Source organism: Tetrao urogallus (genome assembly GCF_951394365.1).
Source record: "Tetrao urogallus genome assembly, chromosome: 6".
Classification (NCBI taxonomy): Eukaryota; Metazoa; Chordata; class Aves; order Galliformes; family Phasianidae; genus Tetrao; species Tetrao urogallus.
The window spans coordinates 38,581,346-38,604,397 of record NC_136819.1 but is presented as its reverse complement, the minus strand read 5'-3'; the positions used below and the strand labels follow the sequence as shown (position 1 = coordinate 38,604,397).

Genomic DNA, 23,052 nt, shown 5'->3' with positions numbered 1-23,052 from the left:
CAGATTAAGACTCAGATAAAGTAAGCTGAGTCAAATCAAGGGACTAACACTGAGAGTGGAGAAAAAAACAAAAACAATCACCACCACACCAAAAGCATTCAGTGAGGAAAATATCCCTACCGTTTTGAAAACATTTGCTGTCTTTTTTGTAGCCACCACATTGCACTGCTCAGGTCCAGGACCAGAGGAGCTGATGACCACTGGGACCTGTACAGCATTTTGCCTCACTGGCAGTTCGTTCTGTGGCCAGGATAATGCAGACCAGGGTCTCAAACTGTGTAGATGAGATGGGTAACAAAGTTTTGCAGTAAATGTTTAGCTGAAGCTCTTTATTTCGAGATTCTTTGGCATAAGATTTCCACAAAGTCACTCTGAGGCACTGTAAGTTGCCTATTCCATTTATTCCTCACTTCCTCTCCGCTGTCCTAACATTTAGTAAACTCCTCTTTTTCTTCCCAGTTTCAGTTTTCTGTCCAAATGAAAAATATAGAATGAGGAGAGCACTCCATCCTCCAATAGACCTGTCAGCTGTTTGCAGGAATGCTGGCTGCTGGATCTTGGGCACTGACTGCTTGCATAACTGAGATGGAGACAGCTCGGTCTGGCCCTTGCCTGGGTGGTCTGATGTTATCCCTAAGATTGAACTCTCTGGCTAGAAGTATTGGAGCTATTCCTAATGATAGCTGAATCCTGAAATCTCACACCCTCCCTCACAGAGAAGGGCAGAGCTCCCACAAGGCTTCCCTTCCTTCTCTCCTCCTTCTGGTAAAGTTGGCCAATTCAACGCATTTTTTTGTACACGAGCATTAATAACTACAAAGTACTACAGCCTGGTAGATATCAACCACAGCCCTTGCCACCAGTCTGTGATAGGGACCTCACACAGATCCAGCACTACAGGATAAAACCTTCTTTTTACCTTGCAGCATAGTTCAGAGAGAAGTAGCTTGCTATTCACAAAGGAAAGCATATAAATACCCAGGATCCAGTCACCTGGCTCTGGATCTATGCACATGCTGTGCATTTTAACTTTCTCCCCCAGAAGGTCCTGCAGTGCAAGCACATGGAAATATTTTATGCTAAACACACCTTAAGAACAGGCTTTAGAATTCATGCCTGGTAGGGAACATAGCAGAAGAAAAATAAGTCTAGATTATTTTGGTCACAGCCTCCATCCATCTATCCATCTGTATGGATATACATATGCATACAGAGCAGAAGCCTTCCAGTCTCCAGAAAATGTTCCAGACAAAGACCTGCCAGAGATGTAGGCCTTTTCCAACCTTGGTGTTTCTGTAATAGGTACGGACAAAAAAATCTTACTTCATTTCTCCTGAAGAAGTGTAGAAGCCAATAAAAATCTTATATTAGAAAAGAAGATAACAAAAGCAATTTAGCCCCAGTACAATAGAAAGGGTTTAATTTCCCAAATTCACCATCAATGTACCTGCTGTTATTCTCCAACACTATTCCAATAGGAATAAACCTAGCTCATGTTTGGCACTAGGCAAATCAAACAAGCAAATTTTCAGGACAATATGAAAAATAGAATTGACACACTGACAGTGTTACAGCTGAACCACTACACAGCACATACTGACAAAGACATCAGCATCTCGTAAAAATAATTATCCATCATCTGCAATGCATAATCAGGGAAATCCCTGATTTCAGATAATGATTTCCTCACAAGTGTCTCGGATATCCTGCTATCATAAAGGAAATACTTAGCGTGACTACTGTAAAACAACGTGGTAAGGAAAAGGTCATAAATATGGTTACAGAAGCACAGCACACATTCCTCATCACATTAAAGAAGAAAGCTCGTTCAGAGCAACGGCCCAGCAAAATTGCTGTCCTGCTTGACACATTTCAGAGGATAGAAGACACTTCAATTTCCATTTCAGTTAGCTGAAACATCTACTTGATAAGGAAAACTCATTACTTCTGTATGTTAAAATCTAGCAATTTGTCATCTGAAAAGCATGCATTATTCTAAGGTAAATATTCCAGATCATATTGTCCACATAAATCTACAATATAGCTCTGAATCCTGTTTAGCATTTGACCTTTATGGCATCTTGTTTCAGGAAGTCTCAGAAGATAAGCATATGGTGTGTTATAGTAACTGTTCCCTTTTATCAGTCTTCACTCTGGTGTCTTTGTACTAAACTGAATATCCCTCTTATCTTATGATGAGAAACACAAATAAAATCATCATTATTTACCTTGTTATCTAACTGCCTTCTGTAACTCCTGCATTTCTATTTCCTCCCTAAACAAACTATCTTCATTTTTATTTATTTGAATGCATGGCCAACTGGTTCTGGAGCTGGATGTGCTGCTTTAATTTACATAGAAACATGTACAGCCTTTATTACCAATAAGCACATTTGTTATGTTTCTGTCCTTCGTATCCACTTCAACACCAACTCAACCTTTCCATAGAAATTTTGTCATTATACATGTTGCATTTCTTTTAATTTCTTAAAGGTATACTCATCCAGCCATAGAAGTCTCACTAAATATTTTTTGTCTATCTTTTCTTCTGATAGTAATTTCACTTCATTACCTGGAAAGAAAATACAGCTCCTCTGTACCTACTACAGTGGAAATGTGTACAAAAGAAATTATTTGATCTCTCTAATACTCCTATTATCCAAGACTTATTTCCACAGAGCTAGACTATATCTCCATTATGCTAGTAATGTACAATGGCAGAATTAAGAAAATCTGATTCCAGTGGCATCCCAGCACATCTCCCCCTGGCAATCAATACCTTGAGTATTGTGTTCAGTTTTGGACCCCTCACTACAAAAAAAGACATCAAGGTCCTGGAGTGAATCCTTGGGGAAGGGCAAGCTGGTGAGGGGCCTTAAGCAGCTGAGGGAGCTGGGATTGTTTACTCTGGGATTGTTTAGAGTCTCAGGGGAGACCTTATCCTCTCTACAGCACCCTGAAGGGAGGTTGTGGTGAGGTGAGGGTCAGCCTCTTCTCCCATGTAACTAGTACTACGACTAGAAGGAAGGGCCTGAAGTTGTGCCTGGGGAGATTCAGATTGAACGTTAGGAAATGCTTCTTCTCCGAGTGAGAGAAGATCCTGGAGGTGTTCAAGAAGCATTTAGATGTTGTACTGACATGGAAATATTGGTGATAGGTGGATGATCCTAGAGGTCCTTTCCAGCCTTGGTGATTCTGTGATTCTATAACTTGAGTTCGTCATACTTGAGTGTGTCCTAAAAGCATTTTTCATTAAATACAATTACAAAAGTTACCCCAGGAACTCCTTATTTTCTAGTCCAAGATGGAATACTCTTCCTTTATCTCCCCCACATTCTGGAAACCATACAGTAAGTCACCATGTAAAGATGAAGTGGATTAACTACAAATTCTTAATGGTTTTAGATCAATATTTCTACTGTATACCACTGTGGAGGCACACCTTAGCTTCTCCTCATTGTAAGCATGATTATGCACTGATAATTTTTGATGATATTATATAAACTATTTTTCAGAAACACAAACCAATAAAATGGAAAACTGCATATTGTGAGAACTGAAGATGAAGTTCATACCAGGTAACTATGAAACCACATTAGTAGGACATTATCTTCCACCTCCCATCTTATAAAACCTTGTTTACTTTATGAGGATCAGTATGAAGTTCCCACTTGGTGTTTCAGAAGTGACTAAAGAGGACTGACAAGCCAACTGATATAACCACAGACAGTCTTGTTTTCTAAAGACATATGTTAAACTTCCTTGTTCAAGGCTCTTCAGCTACTTACACTTAAAAATTTCCCTTGAACATAGTCATTTCAGCAGCCAATTGACTTAATAAATAAAATTTACTACAGACAGCAGGATATAGTACACTATAAAGCTTGGATAGTAGAAGCAATTCTTACAAGAAGTGGAATGGAAAACAACCTTGCCAGCTGCTCCTGGAAGAAGGTATTGTATTAGAGTACAGCCACCCCCAAGACACAGCTGGGTACAACACAGACAGTCAAAGGCACTGAGCAAGCATGTAGAAGTTCTTGCCTTTGGAAAATAAGCAGCCCGCAGTAGTAGTAATATTTTCAATAGTCACTCTCTTTCACTACCCTCCACCACATCCCTCAACTCAATAGTCCTAATCTTGCCATTAACCACTACCAATACAAGCTGGGGGATGAAAAGATTGAGTACAGCCCTTTGAGAAAAGACCTGTGGGTACTGGTGCATGGGAAGCTGGACATGAGCCAGCGATGTACCCTCACAGCCCAGAAAGCCAACCATATCCTAGGCTGCATCAAAAGAAGCGTGGCCAGCAGGATGAGGGAGGAGATCCTGGCACTCTGCTCTGCACTGGTGAGGCCTCACCTAGAGTACTGCGTCAAGATGTGGAGTCCTCAGTGCACGAGAGACATAAACATGTTGGAGCACATCCAGAGGAGCGTCACAAAAACGATCCAAGGGATGGAACACATCTCCTGTGAAGACAGGCTAAGAGAACTGGGACTTAAGCAAGGAGAAGTCTCCAAGGTGACCTGAGGGCAGCCTTTCAGTGTCTAAAGGGGACCTACAGGAAAGAAAGGGACAGACTCTTTAGCAGGGTCTGTGGTGACAGAATAAGGGGAAATGGCTTCAAGATCGAAGAGGGTATATTTAGGTTGGATATATAGAAAATGTCTTATGCAGTGAGGGTGGTGAGGCACTGGGACAGATTGTCCAGAAATGTGGTTGATGCCCCATCCCTGGAGATTTTCAAGGCAAGGCTGGATCAGGCCCCGGACAACCTGATCTGTCTGTCATGTCCCAGCATGTTCATTGCAGGAGAGTTGGACTAGATGATCTTAAAATGTCCCAACTGTAAGGATTCTAGGATATCACAATTTTCTAATCCTCTGCTCAATTTCTCTTTCTTCTATAAAAGGATTTTTGCAATGTTCTTGTAATTTCACAGAAAATCAAAATTCTGGTCACTGTAAGCACTTCAAAATAACAATATGACAGAAATAAATTTTTAAAATTTACTTTTTCCAACACAACTTGGCCCAGCTCAGTGCTGACACAGAAGCCTGTCACAGAGATTCTACTGCTTACGTACCTGCTGTGTAAGGAGACTGATGTGGCTTGGTGGGGAATACTGACAAGCTGCTTGTTTTTCTGCCAGCTGCTGCAGTTCTGCTGCTACCATACTGGGGCTGTAACGTTTGCCCAGGGAAGGAGCATCTTCTGTACCTTTGTTCATCATGGCAGAACTCACACGCTGCCCACTTGGACTGCGGTGGCGCATACCTACAAAAAAAAAAAAAAAAATCAACAAAATATTCAGTCATACTTCAGTCATACTTGGTGAGCAGTATCACAGAATCACTGAATGGTTTGAGTTGGAAGGGACCTTAAAGATCACCTAGTTCCAAACCTCAATCATAGCAGATGCCTTCCAGAGATCAGGTTGTTCAAGGTCTCATTCTTGAACACTTCCAGGGAAGGGACATCCGTAGTCTCTCTGAGCAACCTGTTCCAGTGCCTAACCACCTTCACAGTAAAGAATTTCTTCCTTATATTTAATCTAAATCTATCCTATTTCCTTTAAAACCATTCCCCTTTATTTTATCTTACAAATCCTGGTAAAGAATTTACCCCCATCTTTCTTGCAGGCTCCCATTAAGTACTGGAAGGCTACTATGAGGTCTCTTTAGAGACCTTTAAGCTGAACAACCCCGACCCTCAGAGTCCCCCTTCAGAGAAAAGCTGTTTTGGCTCTGATAATTTTTATGGTCTTCCTCTGGATCCAGTCTAATAGTATGTCTGACTCCCTCAATCGGCTGTTCACACAGATTCAAAAGCAGGTACAACACCTCCTGCGGGTTCTAGGGAGAATACAGCCTTCTATTCTGTGTAGGTTTTCTCTAGATGAGCTTTAATCAATGCTGAACTCACATTCTCTTCAACATAATGTATTTAATAGCACATAGTGCCAGAGAATTTTGGCTACCTGTTGCACATGTTAAATCTATAATGATTTTCCTTCAAAACAAATGGATTCCTTTAAATAAGCAATGGAATTGGGAAGTCAGATTTATTTTAATGCTAGAAAGTTTGTCACTATAAATACAGCAACTCTAGTGAAAATGTGCTGTTGCAGAACTCAAAGCAAACATATAGTACCATTTCAGAGAAAAAACACGTTACCAGGACCATGCGTATTGCGTATGGTTCCCAAAACTTTCTGAACAGATTACCGTCTGTGTCCATAAATTTCTAGTTTCTTCTACCTTTCAAAATCGTAACAATCTAATGTTAAATTGCTTAACTATGTGCTATCCCAGAACAATAAAGGAGAAGTGTCTGAATCCACTTAGATCTTACATTTCTTGTGATCTCGACACACCTTTAAGCATTCAGCAATTCTGAAGTTTGACTAAGAGACTCCTCTTTTAGAGAAAAATGAGGAACTAAGAACTGCACATAGACTGAGGAAGGATTTCTGCTAACTGAAACTACACTGAAATCACTAAAGATAAACAAAAAATAGTAATACAGACAGGAAAAAATACACAATACTTTATTTCCCAGCTTTTCAAAACAAGTTCAATTCCCCATTCATCTTCTCAGTAAAAGGACATTTTTTTTACGAACAAGTGTGTGCTTCACACACTTCTCCATGAGAAATTTAGCACTATTTGAACAAGACTCAATTCCAGAAATGTAAAATTCCCACCTATTCCAGAACACAGATTACAGAATCTTTATACTGCACCAGCCAGTCTTTATGCAACACAGAACACTCACCTGCTTTTGCAGAGGTTGATCGGGACAGTCTTTGGCTGTAGATCTGAGCAGCTCTCTGAAAAGATGAGAGTGGGCCAATGGTGTAGCTACCAGAACAACGATGTAACCCTGCAAGGCTAGAAGCCTCACTGGACATTGGGTTTGTGAAGACAGAAGAGCAGTCAGTGGCTGTGCTCTGGCTCTGGGACAAAGGTAGGGAAGATGAGGAATGAATTATCCTTAGACCACTTGGAGGAGTCGGCAATGAACAGTGACCAGGCACCTGTGGATTTCCAGAGGCTGCAGGTTGAGATGGTAACTGGGAACTGGTACTTCTCCGGAACGTGGCACCAGAAGCAGAGGAAGCAGCGCTAGGAGGGCAGCACCGAGGTAATTTCACTTCAGCATTTAAGGAGAAGGTGGATCTTTCTGGATCTACAAAAAGACAGTGAGTACACTACATTAGAGAAGCTGCTTTTGAGGTCCTTCAGATGATAACAACAAACTCGAGATACCTCTGTTCATAGACTCACTGAAGACAAAATGACTTCATCTGTAAGTAAAAACAGTGGCAGCTCTATGTGATAAACATCTTCTTTCAAAGCTTATCATATCTAGATTTTTCCCCACAGAAGTGCTGCTAACTCACTCATACTGCTCACCCTACAGTACCTCTTGGGTTTAAAAGAAAAAGATGCAGAATGTTTCCCAAAACTGAGCATTCAAATACTTCAGTTTGTACCCACATTTGTATTTATTAAAAACAGCATATGCATTCATTTCTTATTTGATGATGAATGAAGTCAGTTCACTCACAGGTTGATTTCACTTCTTTGGGTTTACAGTCTCTTACTCTTCCTTCTACAGGCAGATCTGCAATTGAACCTTTGGGTTGATCACCTTTTATTTTTTTCATCACCTCAGGGTGATCTGTAACAATTAGGAATTAGGAGTTAGAAGATGGAATAGGACTGCAGAATTAAAACCTTGTTATAATGGACCTTCCTGCTAATATTGTAGACCATGAAACAATATTGATCATAATTGTACTGTCACATACAGCAACAAGGATGACTAGAAGTGCACAGCTGATATTGCACTTTCTTCTAGGGAATACTTAATTAGACTCAAATGTGAAGACTCCACCCTCCTTTCACAGTGATCACTGTAGGTAGCACAATTGAATTGGTCTTGGTTACTCTCATTTCTTATTTTGATTACAGGATTTCACATTTCTAATTTCAGTATCTTCAAATTTCCACATTCTGATATTAGTCACAAACATCATATCTAGAGTTCCTTATAAAGGCTAGTCCCATGCCATACCACATCACTGAAAGAAGTTAGGAGTGCACTAACTCTAGTCTTCAAATTATGGAATCACTGATGAGAAAAAAAAAAAAGAAAAGAAAAGAAACACAACCTCCAGAAATTTGAATAACATTCTGGATGGTCTTTTCTCTTTCTACAGACTCAAGTGAAATTGGATTAGTCTGGGCAACATAATCTCAAAATTGCCTGCAACACTTACCCCCCTGAGGCTGATTCTCTGACTGGTTACTGGTGTTCCTGGGTTTTGTGGTCCCGGAGTTTGTTCCTAGGAAGACACTTGCTGACTTACTTTTTTGTGTGTAAAATGTCAGCACTTCCTCCAAGTCTCTCTCGCTACAATAAGGAGAGAAGAAAGGACCTAAATGAAGACTTTAAACTTTTCTGTCTTTATGTAACAATCAAGGAATAAAGAGGGTGAAGAGGAAAGTGGGCAAAGAGTGAGGCCACACAAGTTGTTTGCATAGCACTGCAAGGTAAGAGTGGAAGGAAAGGAACATGCCTTGGTTAAATCAGTTTCTCGCTAAAACGCCATTCTTTTATGCAGCAGAAAATTCAAGGGACCCGGGAATAATCATAGAATAAATAAATAGCAAACAAAAATTCCAAACATGCTGAGGAAGATTAGCTCAACAGGAATGATTCAATTTTTAGCTCAACTGGTGAATCTTTCTCAGGTGCTCTTTAGGACAAGCAGCTATCATGTTCATGAGAGAATTCATCTCACCCTGTTTTAAAGTCATCATTAACTTTAGTGCAAAGGGGGGGAGTGGAAAAGGAAAGAGGGAGGAGCTTGTTAATTAGCCAAAACCACAAGACAAACAAGCAGAAGAGTCACAATATTTTTGTGAATCTCACAAACTTGCATAGGTTTCTCTTTGTTATTTTCTAGGCAAGAATAGAGTTTAACTACCCATGTCATAAGCCTCTGTTGGTCCTGAGCCAGTATTCAACTACTTAGTTGTGCAAGCTGCAACTTTGAAAAATACATATATACACACACTATGTTTTCCTTTTGCTGTTGCCTCAGCATTAGTGAGTACACAGAACACAAAATTAAGTAGTGCCAGCAATACTTCAAAAAATATAACAGGAATATCAGTTCACATAGCAGCAGTTATAATCCTTCAAAGTGTCCTCTACACATCAAACTTATACTAATCTTAGGTAGCCTGAGCTTTGGTAAAAGCAATGTCTAAAAACTGGCCCCAGTGGGAAAACAATTCACTGTTGTCTTCAGAGCATGCTGCAAAGGTTAACTTCTACCCAAAAGCAGTAAGAATAAAGTAAAGAGTGAAGAATTTCTGGTGGAGAGATGCCTTCAGATTTAAGTGAGTTTACCAGCACATGTATTTAATTTTATGCTGCAATGAGGATGTTTACAAGCAATAGTTGCAGCATGTGTATAACTAAACACAATACACCCATGTAAATATTGAAGTTAGAGTGAATGGGACAATTTCAATTGCATAGAAACATTTATTATCTATCATCTCCAGGGCTGCACTCACTGTGCTGTAGAACAAATGCTCAAAGTGAAGAACTGTTCCCTTTTCATGGCTGCAGTTTGCTGATACAAGGTTCAAGCATAGATCAACGCAGTGCCAGCTATCAGAGTTCCCAAACATACCTAATGCTGCCTAGGAAGATGAAAAATTATCTCTAAAAACTGTTCTTTCTCACTTGGGAAGATGGTCAGCAAAAATCTCCAGCCTCAGTCTAGACTCTGCATCAGGCCACAATGGCATGATAGCCAGTAACATGAAAACTAGAAGAGTATATAGTTCCATAGCTCTAACCAGTCATCTCTTTTAGCATTTTTGGCAAAAAGGAAAATGTCCTTGGAGGCAACAGCCATTTTTGAGACCAGAGATGTCAGAATCAAGAACATACCACAGGCCTATGTAACCTGCATTTCTGGTGACAGGAGTAGATTGCTATGATAGATGGCAGTCACATCTCAACTCTTGTTCTCTTCTAGAACAATATTCATCTGAAAGGCAGCAAGTTGGTTGGGATTTTTTTTTTTTTTCTTTTTTGAGCCTGTAAATTTGCCCACGAGAGGAACTGCCCCACTAGACCTGCTGTTCACAAACAGGGAAGGTTTGGTGGGAGATGTGGAGGTTGGAGGCTGTCTTGGACAGAGTGATCATGAAATGATAGACTTCGTGATTCACGGTGGAGCCTGGAGGGGGAATAGTAATACTGCTACCTTGGACTTCAGGAGGGCGGACTTTGAATTGTTCAGGGGACTAATAGGGGGAGTCCCCTGGCATTCAGTCCTAGCAAGCAAAGGGGTCCAAGAGAGCTGGTTGCTCTTCAAAAAGGAAGTCTTAAGGGCGCAGGAGCAGGCAGTCCCCCTGAGCTGCAAAATGAGCCGGCGGGGAAGAAGACCGGCGTGGATGAATAGGGAGCTATTCCTGAGGCTCCGGGAGAAAAAGAGAATCTACCGCCTGTGGAAAGAGGGACAGGCCACTCAAAATGAATACAGGGAAGTTGTTAGGATGTGTAGAGGTGAAATCAGAAAGGCAAAAGCCCAGCTTGAATTTAACCTAGCTGCTGGTGTGAAAAGGAATAAGAAACTCTTTTATAAATACATTAACAGTAAGAGGAGGACAAAGGAGAATATCCACTCTTTGCTGGACGAGGCTGGGAATGTGACCACTGAGGATAAGGAAAAGGCGGAGGTTCTGAATGCCTTCTTTACGTCTGTCTTTAAAAGTCAGACCAGTTATCCTCAGGATACCCCTCTCTCTGACCTGGTAATCTCGGCCGGGGAGCACACTAACCCCCCTGCGATTCTGAAAGAAACAGTCAGAGACCTACTGCTCCAGCTGGACTGTCACAAGTCGATGGGGCCAGATGAGATCCACCCGAGAGTGCTGAGGGAACTGGCGGAGGTGATAGCCGAGCCGCTTTCCATCATCTGTCAGCGCTCCTTGTTGACTGGTGAGGTCCCAGAAGACTGGAGGCTTGCCAATGTGACTCCCATTTATAAGAAAGGTCGTAAGGAGGATCCGGGGAACTACAGGCCTGTCAGCCTGACCTCGGTGCCAGGGAAGGTTATGGAGCAGATCGTCTTGAGGGAGATCATGCGGCATGTGCAGGGTGACCGGGGGATCAGGCCTAGCCAGCATGGGTTCATGAAGGGCAGGTCCTGCTTGACCAACCTGATCTCCTTCTATGATCTAGTGACCCATCTGGTGGATGAAGGAAAGGCTGTTGATGTGGTCTACCTAGACTTCAGCAAAGCCTTTGACACTGTCTCCCACAGCATTCTCCTGCAGAAGCTGGCAGTCAGAGGCTTGGATGGGTACACTCTTGGCTGGGTAAGGAGCTGGCTGGAGGGCCGGGCGCAGAGAGTGGTGGTGAATGGAGTCAAATCCAGCTGGCGACCGGTCGTGAGTGGTGTTCCGCAGGGGTCGGTGCTGGGGCCTGTCCTCTTCAATATCTTTATAGATGACCTCGATGAGGGCATCGAGTGCACCCTCAGTAAATTCGCAGATGACACCAAATTGGCTGGAAGCGTGGATCTGCCTGGGGGTAGCGACGCCCTACAGAGGGATCTGGACAGGCTGGAGAGCTGGGCTGGAGCCAATGGGATGAGTTTCAACAAGGCCAAATGCCGGGTCCTGCACTTCGGCCACAACAACCCCAGGCGACGCTACAGGCTTGGGGCGGTGTGGCTGGAGGACTGCGTAGAGGAAACGGACCTGGGGGTATTGATTGATGCTCGGCTGAACATGAGCCGACAGTGTGCCCAGGTGGCCAAGAAGGCCAATGGCATCCTGGCTTGCATCAGAAACAGTGTTGCAAGCAGGAGCAGAGAGGTGATTGTTCCCCTATATTCAGCACTCGTCAGGCCGCACCTCGAGTACTGTGTCCAGTTTTGGGCCCCTCACTGCAAGAAAGATATTGAGGCCCTGGAACGTGTTCAAAGAAGGGCAACGAAGCTGGTGAGGGGTCTGGAACACAGGCCATATGAGGAGAGGCTGAAGGAGCTGGGAATGTTCAGCCTGGAGAAGAGGAGGCTCAGGGGAGACCTTATTGCTCTCTATAACTTCCTGAAGGGAGGTTGTAGTGAGCTGGGGGTCGGCCTCTTCTCTCGTGTCATTAGTGATAGGACCAGGGGGAATGGTTTCAAGCTACGCCAGGGGAAATTCAGGCTGGACATGAGGAAGTATTACTTTTCAGAAAGGGTGGTCAGGCACTGGAATGGACTGCCCAGGGAGGTGGTGGAATCACCGAGCCTGGGGGTGTTCAAGGAAAGACTGGATGTTGTGTTGAGGGACATGGTTTAGTAGGAGCTATTGGGAATAGGTGAACGGTTGGACTGGGTGATCTTTTAGGTCTTTTCCAACCTTAGTGATTCTATGATTCTATGATTCTATGATTCTATGTTGTGGTAATGACTCCAATTTTTTCCGCAGAATAAATATCAGAGAGTCATAGAATAGCACAGGTTGAAAGGGACTTCAAAGACCATCTAGAATTCTAGCACCCTGCCGTGGGCACAGCTGCCCCCTGCCAGACAGGTTGCCCAGGGCCACATCCAACCTGGCCTTGAACGCCTCCAGGGATGGGACACTCACACCTTCCGCAGACAACCTGCTCCAGGGCCTCACCTCCTAACATGTAACCTAAATCTCCCCTTTTATTTAAACACTATTCTTTCTTGTTCTGTCACTATCAGACTGTGTAAAAAGTCCATCTCCCTCCTGTTTTTAAGTTCATTTTAAGTACTGGAAGGCTGCAATGGGGTCTCTCAGGAGTCTTCTTCCAAACTGAACAAGCCTTGCTCCCTCAGCCTGTCTTTGTAAGAGACGTGCTCCAGCCCTCTGAGATTGTGACTCCTGAATTTACCTGAGAAGACTTACGTATCACTTACTTCAGATCAGCTACTAAAAAATGCTCTCCAGAGGAAAAGAAAAAGCAATGTAATAACTTAAATACCAAAAATGATAGAAGCAGTAATTGTCAACTTTATAACAAAAAACTGAAGTGCATTAAAAAGGCAGATGAACTCTACCTGTCCAGATAGTAACAGAAGTCCCTGCCAATATAAGCATATAACATACAGGCTAACAAAAATAAGCCAAAGGAATCAAATTTTGTGCTCAAGAATCAGAGGCTTAAGGAAGTAATTCTGGGTCACTGAACAATTTCAGACCACTCAACAGTCAGAGGGGCTATAATACCATTGTTTTTCCACACAGTACTACAGGCCATGAAGAATATATATCTATTTTCACAATACATTTTCCAGCAGACTCGTCTAAATCAGTCAGATCAAGTTCTGAATATACACAGGAAAAGCTGTATTTTCTCTCATTAAAGCAACTGCTTGCACTGAACTGCCCTAGCAACCCAAAATGCTAGGGTGAAGACAGTCTAACCCCCTTCCTTCCTCTTCTCAGACAGTATCATCCTGGAGGGATCGCAAAGACAAGTAGAAAGCATGTAAGTTGGCTTCTAAGAGCAGAAACTTGAGAGACAGACAATTGTTCAACCACAGCAATTCAAGGCCATCTGAGAAGCAGCTCTAATTTCATTCTCCCTCCAAGGGACTCTTAGCGTTACAGGAAAGTAGACCACAAGGATCATCAGCATTAGGTTGGAATTTACTGAGATCAGAGCAATCACTGCTGTCCTGAGGATCTACTCAATTGTCAAAACATTTATTGTATGTCCTTCTCTACACACCAGATGCTGACTCTACAAGTATTTGCATGTTGGGAGCGAGAAAAGAGAAATCAAAGTTCTCTGTCCATAAGGAGGAGCAGCCACTAAAGTCAGTAAAGGTATCTTAGAGCCATAGTCCCATCAGGGCTGAGAGATCATCTACCAAATGGAATAAAATCTGTTCCTACCTTGCTCTGGTAATAAAGTTCTGAAAACCTTCAGGATTCACTCCCTCCTCTTCCTCTTCCTGTTTCTTTTTTGATCGCTTCTGAATCATCTGTTCTGTTTCCTGTGAATAAGCAGCATTAGTCTCTCTAGGAAATTATTCTGTTCTGTGGCATAGCTGCCATGCAGAGAAGACATATTTCCTTGAGATCTAAGAAAAAAATAGCAACTCCAAAGTTAAATACATTTATAATTTGGTTCTGTGTGCAGCCCCAGAGACAGCATGCTTAAATGTACACTAATGTACAGTATGTACATAATGTATTAAATGTACACTAATCTCATTCATCTACTTGACATAGCTTTTTAGAATTGACTTGCTGAAACGATGCGAAAGCTTAAAAAACACATGCTCCTGCTTCAAATATATCCTTTGCTAGGACATGAGATAGTATGGAGAGGAAATACATCGGTCTTTGCAGATATTAGGTCTCCCTTCTACTTTTTCTGTCACAGTTTTTCATACTAATTTTTATCTGAGCATCTGTCCCGTAAGGAGATACTCAGAAAGGCAGAATAACAGAAATGTAAAATTATATTGCAGAAACTCAGTGAAGAACATTGCAGAGAACATCCATATTCTGTATTGTAAACTAAGAGTTCTCCTAGAGTTAAATTATTTCATCCTGCAGTAAATTACTGAGGTCTTAGCAACATACAAATAACAATCTCCTATATCAAAAGCAAAGAAGTAGAACAGTACAACCTGTGGCAAATACATACTTACTAACTAGAATATGCTGTAATAAAAGATGATAAATCTTTGTTTGTGAGAATGTGAGAAAGCTATCAGTTATAAATTATATTTTACACTGGAAGTTATTGACATTAGAACTTGTACTGATACAAACACTTGTGTTAATTCAAAACAAACTGAAATTCCAATATCAACATATAAACTTTATTCAACCAGACTTTACCTCCATTTCCTACTGCTACTCCAAGTTCTTCTAAGACAAAAGGATCAGATACATCTTGTGAAAGATAATTCGAGAGAGAGGGAGAAAAAGCTTTTCTGGGCTATGCCTCTCGTCTTCACTATGTAAGTACAAGTCTTGACAATATGTGATCTGTTATATAGTTTGCTGGAGGCAGTGTTTTTTTCTTCTGTGCAATTACAGAAGATATATAATAACTGGTAAGAGCCCCCTGCTAAATCTGAAGTTACAAGCGAGTGAAAGAAGTCTGTATGTCGAAATTAGACATCAAAAGCCTTGTAGCCTGGCAGTCTCACAAAAGCTTAAGTGTCTATGCTCTAAAACCTCTAGTGATCTGTTTACACTTTGTTTTAACCAGGAAAATATGTTTACATATTGATTTATTTTCAGTTACGCAGCTTTTTTTTGTGAATTTACTTTTGAGAGGAAAATCCTAATGTTTGAATACAATTTGAGTGGAAATTATATCCAAGCAGTTGTGTTTTTCAGCCACCACAGAACCACCCGAGTGTACTGCAGTTCTCTTAGCACAGTAGTTCACTGAGCATTAGGTATGCATGACACTCCCTGGAACAGATTTGTTTAACACCAACCTTACTTTCACAGATCAAGTTACCAGATGTCAATTCTGACAAGGTACTGTAAGTGAGCATCTACTAACAAGGAGGAGCTTGGAGGCCTGTGTGCACAGCAACCTCTGAAAGCAAAATTCAAACTACCCTTGTTACAATACTGAAGAAATGCTAGGAAGAAATACAAGGGAAAGGAAGCTGTATTTAGAAAACAAAATTATCAAGAAATCACTATGCTAAGAGCAGTACATTCTAAATCTAAAGAGGAGAAAATTATTTACATTTGGACTTCTGTCACTGAGCATGTAGAGTTCTATACTATAGATGGTTAGCATTCCCTCAGTATACCAAATGAATGCTAAAATACATTTCACATACTGTTCTATATAAAAATTATTTATCTCTATAAAAACATAATAAAAACAGGGAGAAATGGGAAGAGGCCTTACAAAGCATTAAAATCAAAGACAAAACAAAGAAAAAGTGAACTACCAGTTAAATTCTTTTTTTTTTTTCTATGCACATGATTACAGGACTGCACATATTACATAGTAATGCTGTTGTCCATCTGACAATTTGGATAAATAAACTACCATTACTTGATGTGCATCTGCAAACAGGACTGAGTAAGTTACAGAACAGAGCCCTTCAAATAACCTTCTGTTTGACTATGACAGTAACCAACAAAAGATATATTACAGGAAAACAACAGAAATCAAATGAACTGTGCTAGTGATAATTTCTTACACAAGTTAGATGCACAGCATATACATTTAAATAAAAGGCATTTCTGAGGGTTCCTCAATTTTAGAAGTCATTAATAAATTGGTAGGTATATAGCAAAGGGTGTCTCATGCCTATTTCCTGACCTATAATAACCGCAGCAGATGGTGCTGTTAGAACTGAAGGAGTTTAGATGCACTGGATATCCTGCTCTGGTTTTTGCTAGAATATATTAACAAGATCCACTGTGGTGGCACAAAAGTAACAAAGCCTGAAGGTTCTGAGGTAAACTAAATACCTTAGCCCTCTGCTGAGTAGAATAAGCTACCAGAAGAAGAATTAATTCATCACCTTGTTATAACAGATTATGAACTCGCCCAACTGGTGAGCCAGGATACGACGACGATCATTTAGTCCTAAATGACGGCTGGGAAGCAGCATCCTCAAGGACTTCTGAAGATTGCTGGCAGCTCGCTTCAGAAAGTGGACTACGAGCTCCTGCAATCAAGAAAGATGGAGTTAAGAATGGATCATCTGAAAGATGTGGAGAAAAGGGAACAGAGGTACTACAGTAGTTTCTGACTGGCAAAATCTAAAGGTACTGTCAGTTGTCAGTGCATTTTCTCAGGACAAGATCATTTTGTAACGTGCATTTTTAATACAGCCCTACAAATCCTAGACTGTGAAGAAGGATGTCACGCCTTGTCTGAGGACAGACAGAACTGAGAACACTTGGTGAGTTTTTGACAATGAAAAAAAAAGCACAAAGCAGCAACAACATCAAACAACTTATAATGTCCAATACCTTTGGAGAACATCTCCAGAACACAAACAGTAGCATGTTAAAGATGGCTGGTGACAAAGGGCATATGTTAGCATAAAACCATCTCAGCATTATCACAATGAAGGGAATCTTGGTCAGATATCTCCACTACAGTGATGTAACCCTATTTCTTCACTTCTCATATGTGTACATTACCATCACAGCTTCTCCATAGCATGGCTACATCTACAGCCATGTAATTCCAGTCCCACAACCAAGCAAGATCAATGTCTGCATCCACCCCCCCAGTGGAAGAAACATATGAAAAGACAAATCCTAAGACATGGTGCATCCTGTGAGTGTTTTGAACCCTTTCTGTGTTGCTTTGGGCAAGGAGCACTGCTAATGCATAAATGAGCAGCCTCACCTACAAGCTATTGGATTCCACAGTTCATCTCCCACTGCCACTACTCCAGACTGGTTTGATCTGTTATTTTAAATATTGATTCTTACAGGATAGCAGACAAAGTGACTCTTAAAAACCCAGTTTTAATTTCTCCTTGGGAAGAACAGGAGTAACATTTTCCACTGAGTTTAACCCATTACTCCTGACACACAGTTCAGTTTTATCTCTGAACTGTACTGGCTCTTTCCCTGAAACACACATTCAGCAAGGACATATTTGTTTGCCGAAAGCTGAAGAACCTACTGAACAGTGCTCTGGTAGGGAGGTATTATGAGGGAATCTGAGCTCGTTGCAATATTTAGAACACATATACATTAAACACAGGACTTTAACATACTGCCTAGAGAAACATATCATACGATTTTAAAAGAAAAAGAATACAAACTAAACACATCCCCCCCAAAACACCTATGCTAGATAGTATCTTTCTTTTCTCTGTCTCTTACTTTTTTTCCCACAACCTGAATACATGAAATACACTCCTAAGTACAGATGGCTGCAAAGAGTAAAACATTACAGAAGTGGAAAAAGCTTAGCAGGATACCTGCTCTGTTTGAGTGGATATATATATATTTTTTTGTAATGCAATAGTAGCATGAATTAGATACTGCTAAATAATCCTAAGGAATCTTAGAGGAGTTCTAAAGCAGTTAGGGTCAGAGCTGAGAGATCCAGTGAAGAATCAGGGAAAGATCTTGGGCAGCTCAAATGTCAACCACACTTTAGTCATCTAGCATCTACTCTGACATTGCTCAGGTGTCAGCCAACATTCCTATCTTGTCTGTATGTTAAAATATAGAACTGACAACCAAAGATAAGTATAATCTTAGAATCATAAAATGCTAAGAGTTGGAAGGGACCTCTGAAGGCCATCTAGTCCAACACTCCAGGGATGTGCACAGATAGATCAGGTTGTCCAGGGCCTGTCCAGCCTTGTCTAGAAAACATCCAGAGGTGAGGCATCCACCACAATACTAGCAAACATGTTCCAGTGCCTCACCACCTTCACTGTAAAATATTTTTTCCTCCTACCTAATTAAATCTATTCTCCGTGTTCTATCACCACAGTCACTGCTGAAGAGTCCGTCCCCTTCTTTCCTGTTGTTCCCCTTTAGACTCTGACAGCTGCTTCTCTAGGCTGAACAGCCCCAGCTTCCTCAGCCTGTCCTCATAGGAGAGGACCTTGGACCATTTTTGTGGCCCTTCTCTGGATGCGCTCCAACACGTTTATGCCTCTCACATTTATGCCACTGAGGATTCCACATCTGGATGCAGTACTCCAAGTGAGGCCTCACCAGCCCAGAGCAGAGGGGCAGGCTCGCCTCCCTCACCCTGCTGATCACAAGGTACTTTTGAACCACAGTTCTTCCAAGGATTGGAACTGCTCTCAAAACTCAGGACAGATTTTAGCTGGGCTTCTCTAAGCTAACACAAAGCTTCTTACCATTTGCTCATCTTCTTTTGCAGCCCAGGCAGCATTCTGGAACTGGTCACCAGCATCCTTCATCAGTCGCAGCTGAACATGCTGTAGATAGGCAGAGAAAGCCCTACGGGCCTGCACTTTGCTGTGGACCAAGAGAATCACAGTCAGCTACTCAGAGTAGCAGTGGAAAGAATTACAGGGGAGTATATTCAGCAAGGACCTTGCAGGTGCAAAAACATTTACACTTAAGGGAAAGAGAATCACTCCACCCCACCAGTATTTCCAAGGAGACCTTCAGTTCACAAAGATAGAGTGCATAGTTTCACAGATTCAAGAGACAGCAGATGCCCTCTGATTTCTAAGACTACTTCAAAAAATTGAATCCTCTCCTTGCCTTTTCACAGCCATTGCAACTCTCTTCCAAAAGTCACAAACACCAGTAAAACTGTATTTTTAAGCCCAGTTCGAGGCTCTCCTGGACCTTCATCTTCACAAGCATTTTGAACACAACAACAGACCATAAATTAAAGAGCTTAGCATCACTGCCAGAATTCTAACAAAGGCCATGCAATTCCCATTGGAAGTGACAGAATTAAATCTATGAAAGTAAGCTTTTCCCCTGCTGATCCAAGGACAAAGGCCAGATTTCATTGAGCAAGGCACCACTGACTAAGTAACAAACATCAGCAAAATCTGCTGTGCAGCTGGCTGAGCATCTTGGGAAGCTGTGAGCACAAACTGAGGAGAAGACCAGGGTGATACAAGGAGGGACACTGATTATTATTCCTTCACAACAGCAGTCACTTTAGCATATGCGTCTGTTGCAAGAAAAATTGCTGAAAACTTTACTTTTTCTGCTCAGTGTCATCTTGGCCTAAACTCTCTCCTCCAACAGCCTGTTCCCTCAGTCTCTTCTTCTTCGTAGTTTCCTCCAGTGCCACCATAAACTGTCACTTGCACTGCCAAGCACAGTTTCTCCTTTCATTTCGTAAAAACGGCTTTAGTGTCAGCGACTGATCCCCCTTCTATTACAGGCAACGTCAGTCATTTCTAAAAAATAACCACATTTCATCCTAAAAAAGAAAAAATAATAATCTCACAATCGTGAAGTTTTCCACATCACTTCTTTTCTGAAATGGTATTCCAGATCTCACTGTTTCAATAATTAGGAACCTTCTATTACTGTGCAGCCTAGCTTCATTCATGGACAGTTTTGATCTGCTCTTTCTTTCTCCAGCATTATCCTATGGGCTGGTTTCTTTTAGATGAACAGGCCTGGTTTCTTTTGGATGAAAACGTCATTACTTCAGCTCTCTGGCCTGTTGACCCCACAGCAAAGCTTTTATCAATGACAGATCAGATGAGGCCAAGCCCAGCACAACCCTGGAACATGAGGTCACTACAAGCCTTACACACTTCTGTGGGGGGAAATCCCAACATCATTCGGTGCTGAGCAAGATTCTGCCACGAACAGCAGACAGAGCTGACATTCTTGGCAGAAGTCAGTTCTATATATAGGTAGATGACATTATTGGTATACCCATCCTCAAAAACATTTCAGAATCTTTTGTTATAACAGCAAATGTTCTTGCCAGAAGAGAACCTCAAAACAATTCCCGAATTCATTTGATAATTCATAAATCCTCCCAGAAATTAATCTGAGAAGGCAGATACGAGCAGTATATTTTTTCTTCTACCTTTGGACACTTTCCACACAACGCAATATTTCTTATATCTGTGTAGGAGGGTTTTTCATTTTCTAGATGTATGAGCACTCCTTGTTCTTCTTAACCATCTGCAAACAGTCACTTTTATCAACTGAATTTAAGGGGAAGATCACTCCTCTAAACATCTCATAGGACCCAGACTGTTATTTTTCTGTACAATTTCCTCCAGTACCACCACTCTTTTTCAAGCGGCTGAGTCAACCATCTGAACAATCTGCTCCACAGTCATGCTCAGCAGCAGGCAATAAGACGTGTCAGTAACTTATTGCTCTCAAATGACCTTTTGTCTTGCTCTCAGGAGGTGCAGACTCTGAACATCATAGACTGCTGTTAGAGATAAAAATTTCATCATCCAAAACATAAGCACAACAAAGAGAAAACTATATTTTTATGGAGAGCTAGCACTGAGGTGTCCTTTCCCAATCTTTCTTGAATAGCTTAACATATAAAAACTGCAATTTCTTTGAAAATGCAGAGAATGAAAAGACATTTTACAATTCAGTAGCAAGCATCTTGTAATTAAGACAAAAGCATTTTAGAAGCCCAAGTTGACTAAAAGTATAACTTATGTCATCATATTAAAGAACAGCAATGAATGCTACAGTTCATGCTTTCCACTAATCAAACAGGTCAGACATTTAGGTAAACCTTCAATTTTTGCAACCATCTCCTTTCTGTGTCAACTATTTACTAAGACAGTTACACAGCCAAAAATCCAGGCCCTTCAACCACAGTCTCCTCTAATCTCCTCACTCTCATTCATAGTGGGGCAAGTAAGTCTATATTCTCAAAATTTTGATAGTAGCTGACTGTCAAACTCAAAGCAATATACAGAAATCTCTCACCTTAGATTTCCATTTTTTTTAAGAATCTGCAGCAAGTTAAACTGAGACTTTGAGTTTATCTTTTCAAGAAATGGCCCTCCTTCATTTCTTGTTTTCTTGTCAAGTTTTTCTGTCAACATCTCCTTACTAGAAGTTTTCTCCAGGTCAGAGAGCTTTGGCTTGCTTTTCAATTGCCTGTTTGAAAGGGAGCCAAGAGTTCCACTTTGTTCTTCATTTTCATCTGCCGCCCCCTCTTCCTCTTCACATTCTGTGTCCATGAGGGACAACTTTGTTGGTTGTGATGTCCCTGTAGAGAACAAATAATCTATTCTGTGATCAAGCCATGGGCACTGCCCTACAATAAATATGCTTAGGTTTATTCCTGAACACTTCCGCCGGAAGGAGAAAACATCATTTTAGAACAGCATGATAACTACTGCTGCCCTTTATTATTCCTTATGGCTTTCCATTTAAGTATCAAACAGCTACAGATCTTAACTTCACAAAATGAGAAATAAAAGAAAGGTAGTTTTCTATGCTCCATCCTGACTTTTTGGCAGGCCTTGAGTTCGCATATATGATCAACTTCTGGATTTTTGTGTATCACAAAAACCAAAGCTAAAAAATCTTAACTTTAATATGTGCCAGTAAAGATCACATATTTTAATATAGCTCCACAAGTCATCACGTAACACACAGCCTCTTCCATGGCAATCAGTATCAGGTCGCTACTAGAAAGAGTTAGATAAAGGCGTAAGGAACAGTCACTTATAAAGATCATTCCCCTCTGTATCCTTTTAAGTTTTTCTCACACTGGCTTAAATAAAAAGCATTTCTCTCTTTTCAAATGCTTAGAGGTGGTTCAAGTGTAGCAAATCTAGTCTGGAAGGTCCCAAGTTTTCATCTTTCTCTGAACAGCTGGAGGATTATGGAGACCCATATATAGTGTAAAGTGCAACTACAAGCTAATGTTCAAGAAAATATTGATCACCTTTAATCAGATATGTAGAAATATTAATAGTGGGAATGGAATTCTTAGAATTATAAAATGGCTGGAGTTGAAAGGAACCTTTAAAGGTCATCTAGTTCCAAAATTCCAACATGGCAGGGATACTTGCAACTAAATCAGGTTGCTCAAACTCCCATCCAGCCTGACCTCCAGCATGTCCAGGGAAGGGGCATCCACAACATCTGAGCAACCTGTTCCAGTTTCTAACCACCCTCATGGTAAGGAATTTCATCATTATATTTAATCTAAACTTACCTGCTCTTAGTTTAAAACCATTATCCCTTGTCCTGTCACAACACAGCATGGTTAAAAGTCTCTCCTCATCTTTTTATACGTCTCCTTAGTAATTGAAAGGCCCTATTAAGGTCTCCTTGGAGCCTTCTCTCCTGTAGGCTGAACAACTGCAACTCTGTCAGCCTCTCTTCACAGGAGATCTGTTACACCCCTCTGATGAATTTCACAACCTTAACCATTTTCTTGACACTAAGAAGGCAGGAAGCCCAGAAGAATAATGAAGTGAAAATTATTAACTCATGAAATAAAAACATCAACCCCTGCATTCCCCTAGGGACTGCAATATCTAGAACAACCAACCCCATCCACACAGAC

General features: G+C 41.2%; 1 protein-coding gene across 1 annotated transcript in view; it reads right to left on the bottom strand.

Moving 5' to 3' along the window:
• TTLL5 (tubulin tyrosine ligase like 5) overlaps positions 1 to 23,052 on the bottom strand; it is a gene marked incomplete at both ends in the record, with an annotated part of 117,359 nt that overhangs the window by 58,297 nt on the left and 36,010 nt on the right. Inside the window, 8 exons of the mRNA XM_079537529.1 lie at positions 5,093 to 5,283; positions 6,784 to 7,197; positions 7,579 to 7,692; positions 8,294 to 8,427; positions 13,962 to 14,062; positions 16,583 to 16,729; positions 18,905 to 19,025; positions 21,456 to 21,741. Of these exons, the coding sequence (XP_079393655.1) occupies positions 5,093 to 5,283; positions 6,784 to 7,197; positions 7,579 to 7,692; positions 8,294 to 8,427; positions 13,962 to 14,062; positions 16,583 to 16,729; positions 18,905 to 19,025; positions 21,456 to 21,741 (1,508 nt within the window). The remainder of the gene's footprint in view (positions 1 to 5,092; positions 5,284 to 6,783; positions 7,198 to 7,578; positions 7,693 to 8,293; positions 8,428 to 13,961; positions 14,063 to 16,582; positions 16,730 to 18,904; positions 19,026 to 21,455; positions 21,742 to 23,052) is intronic.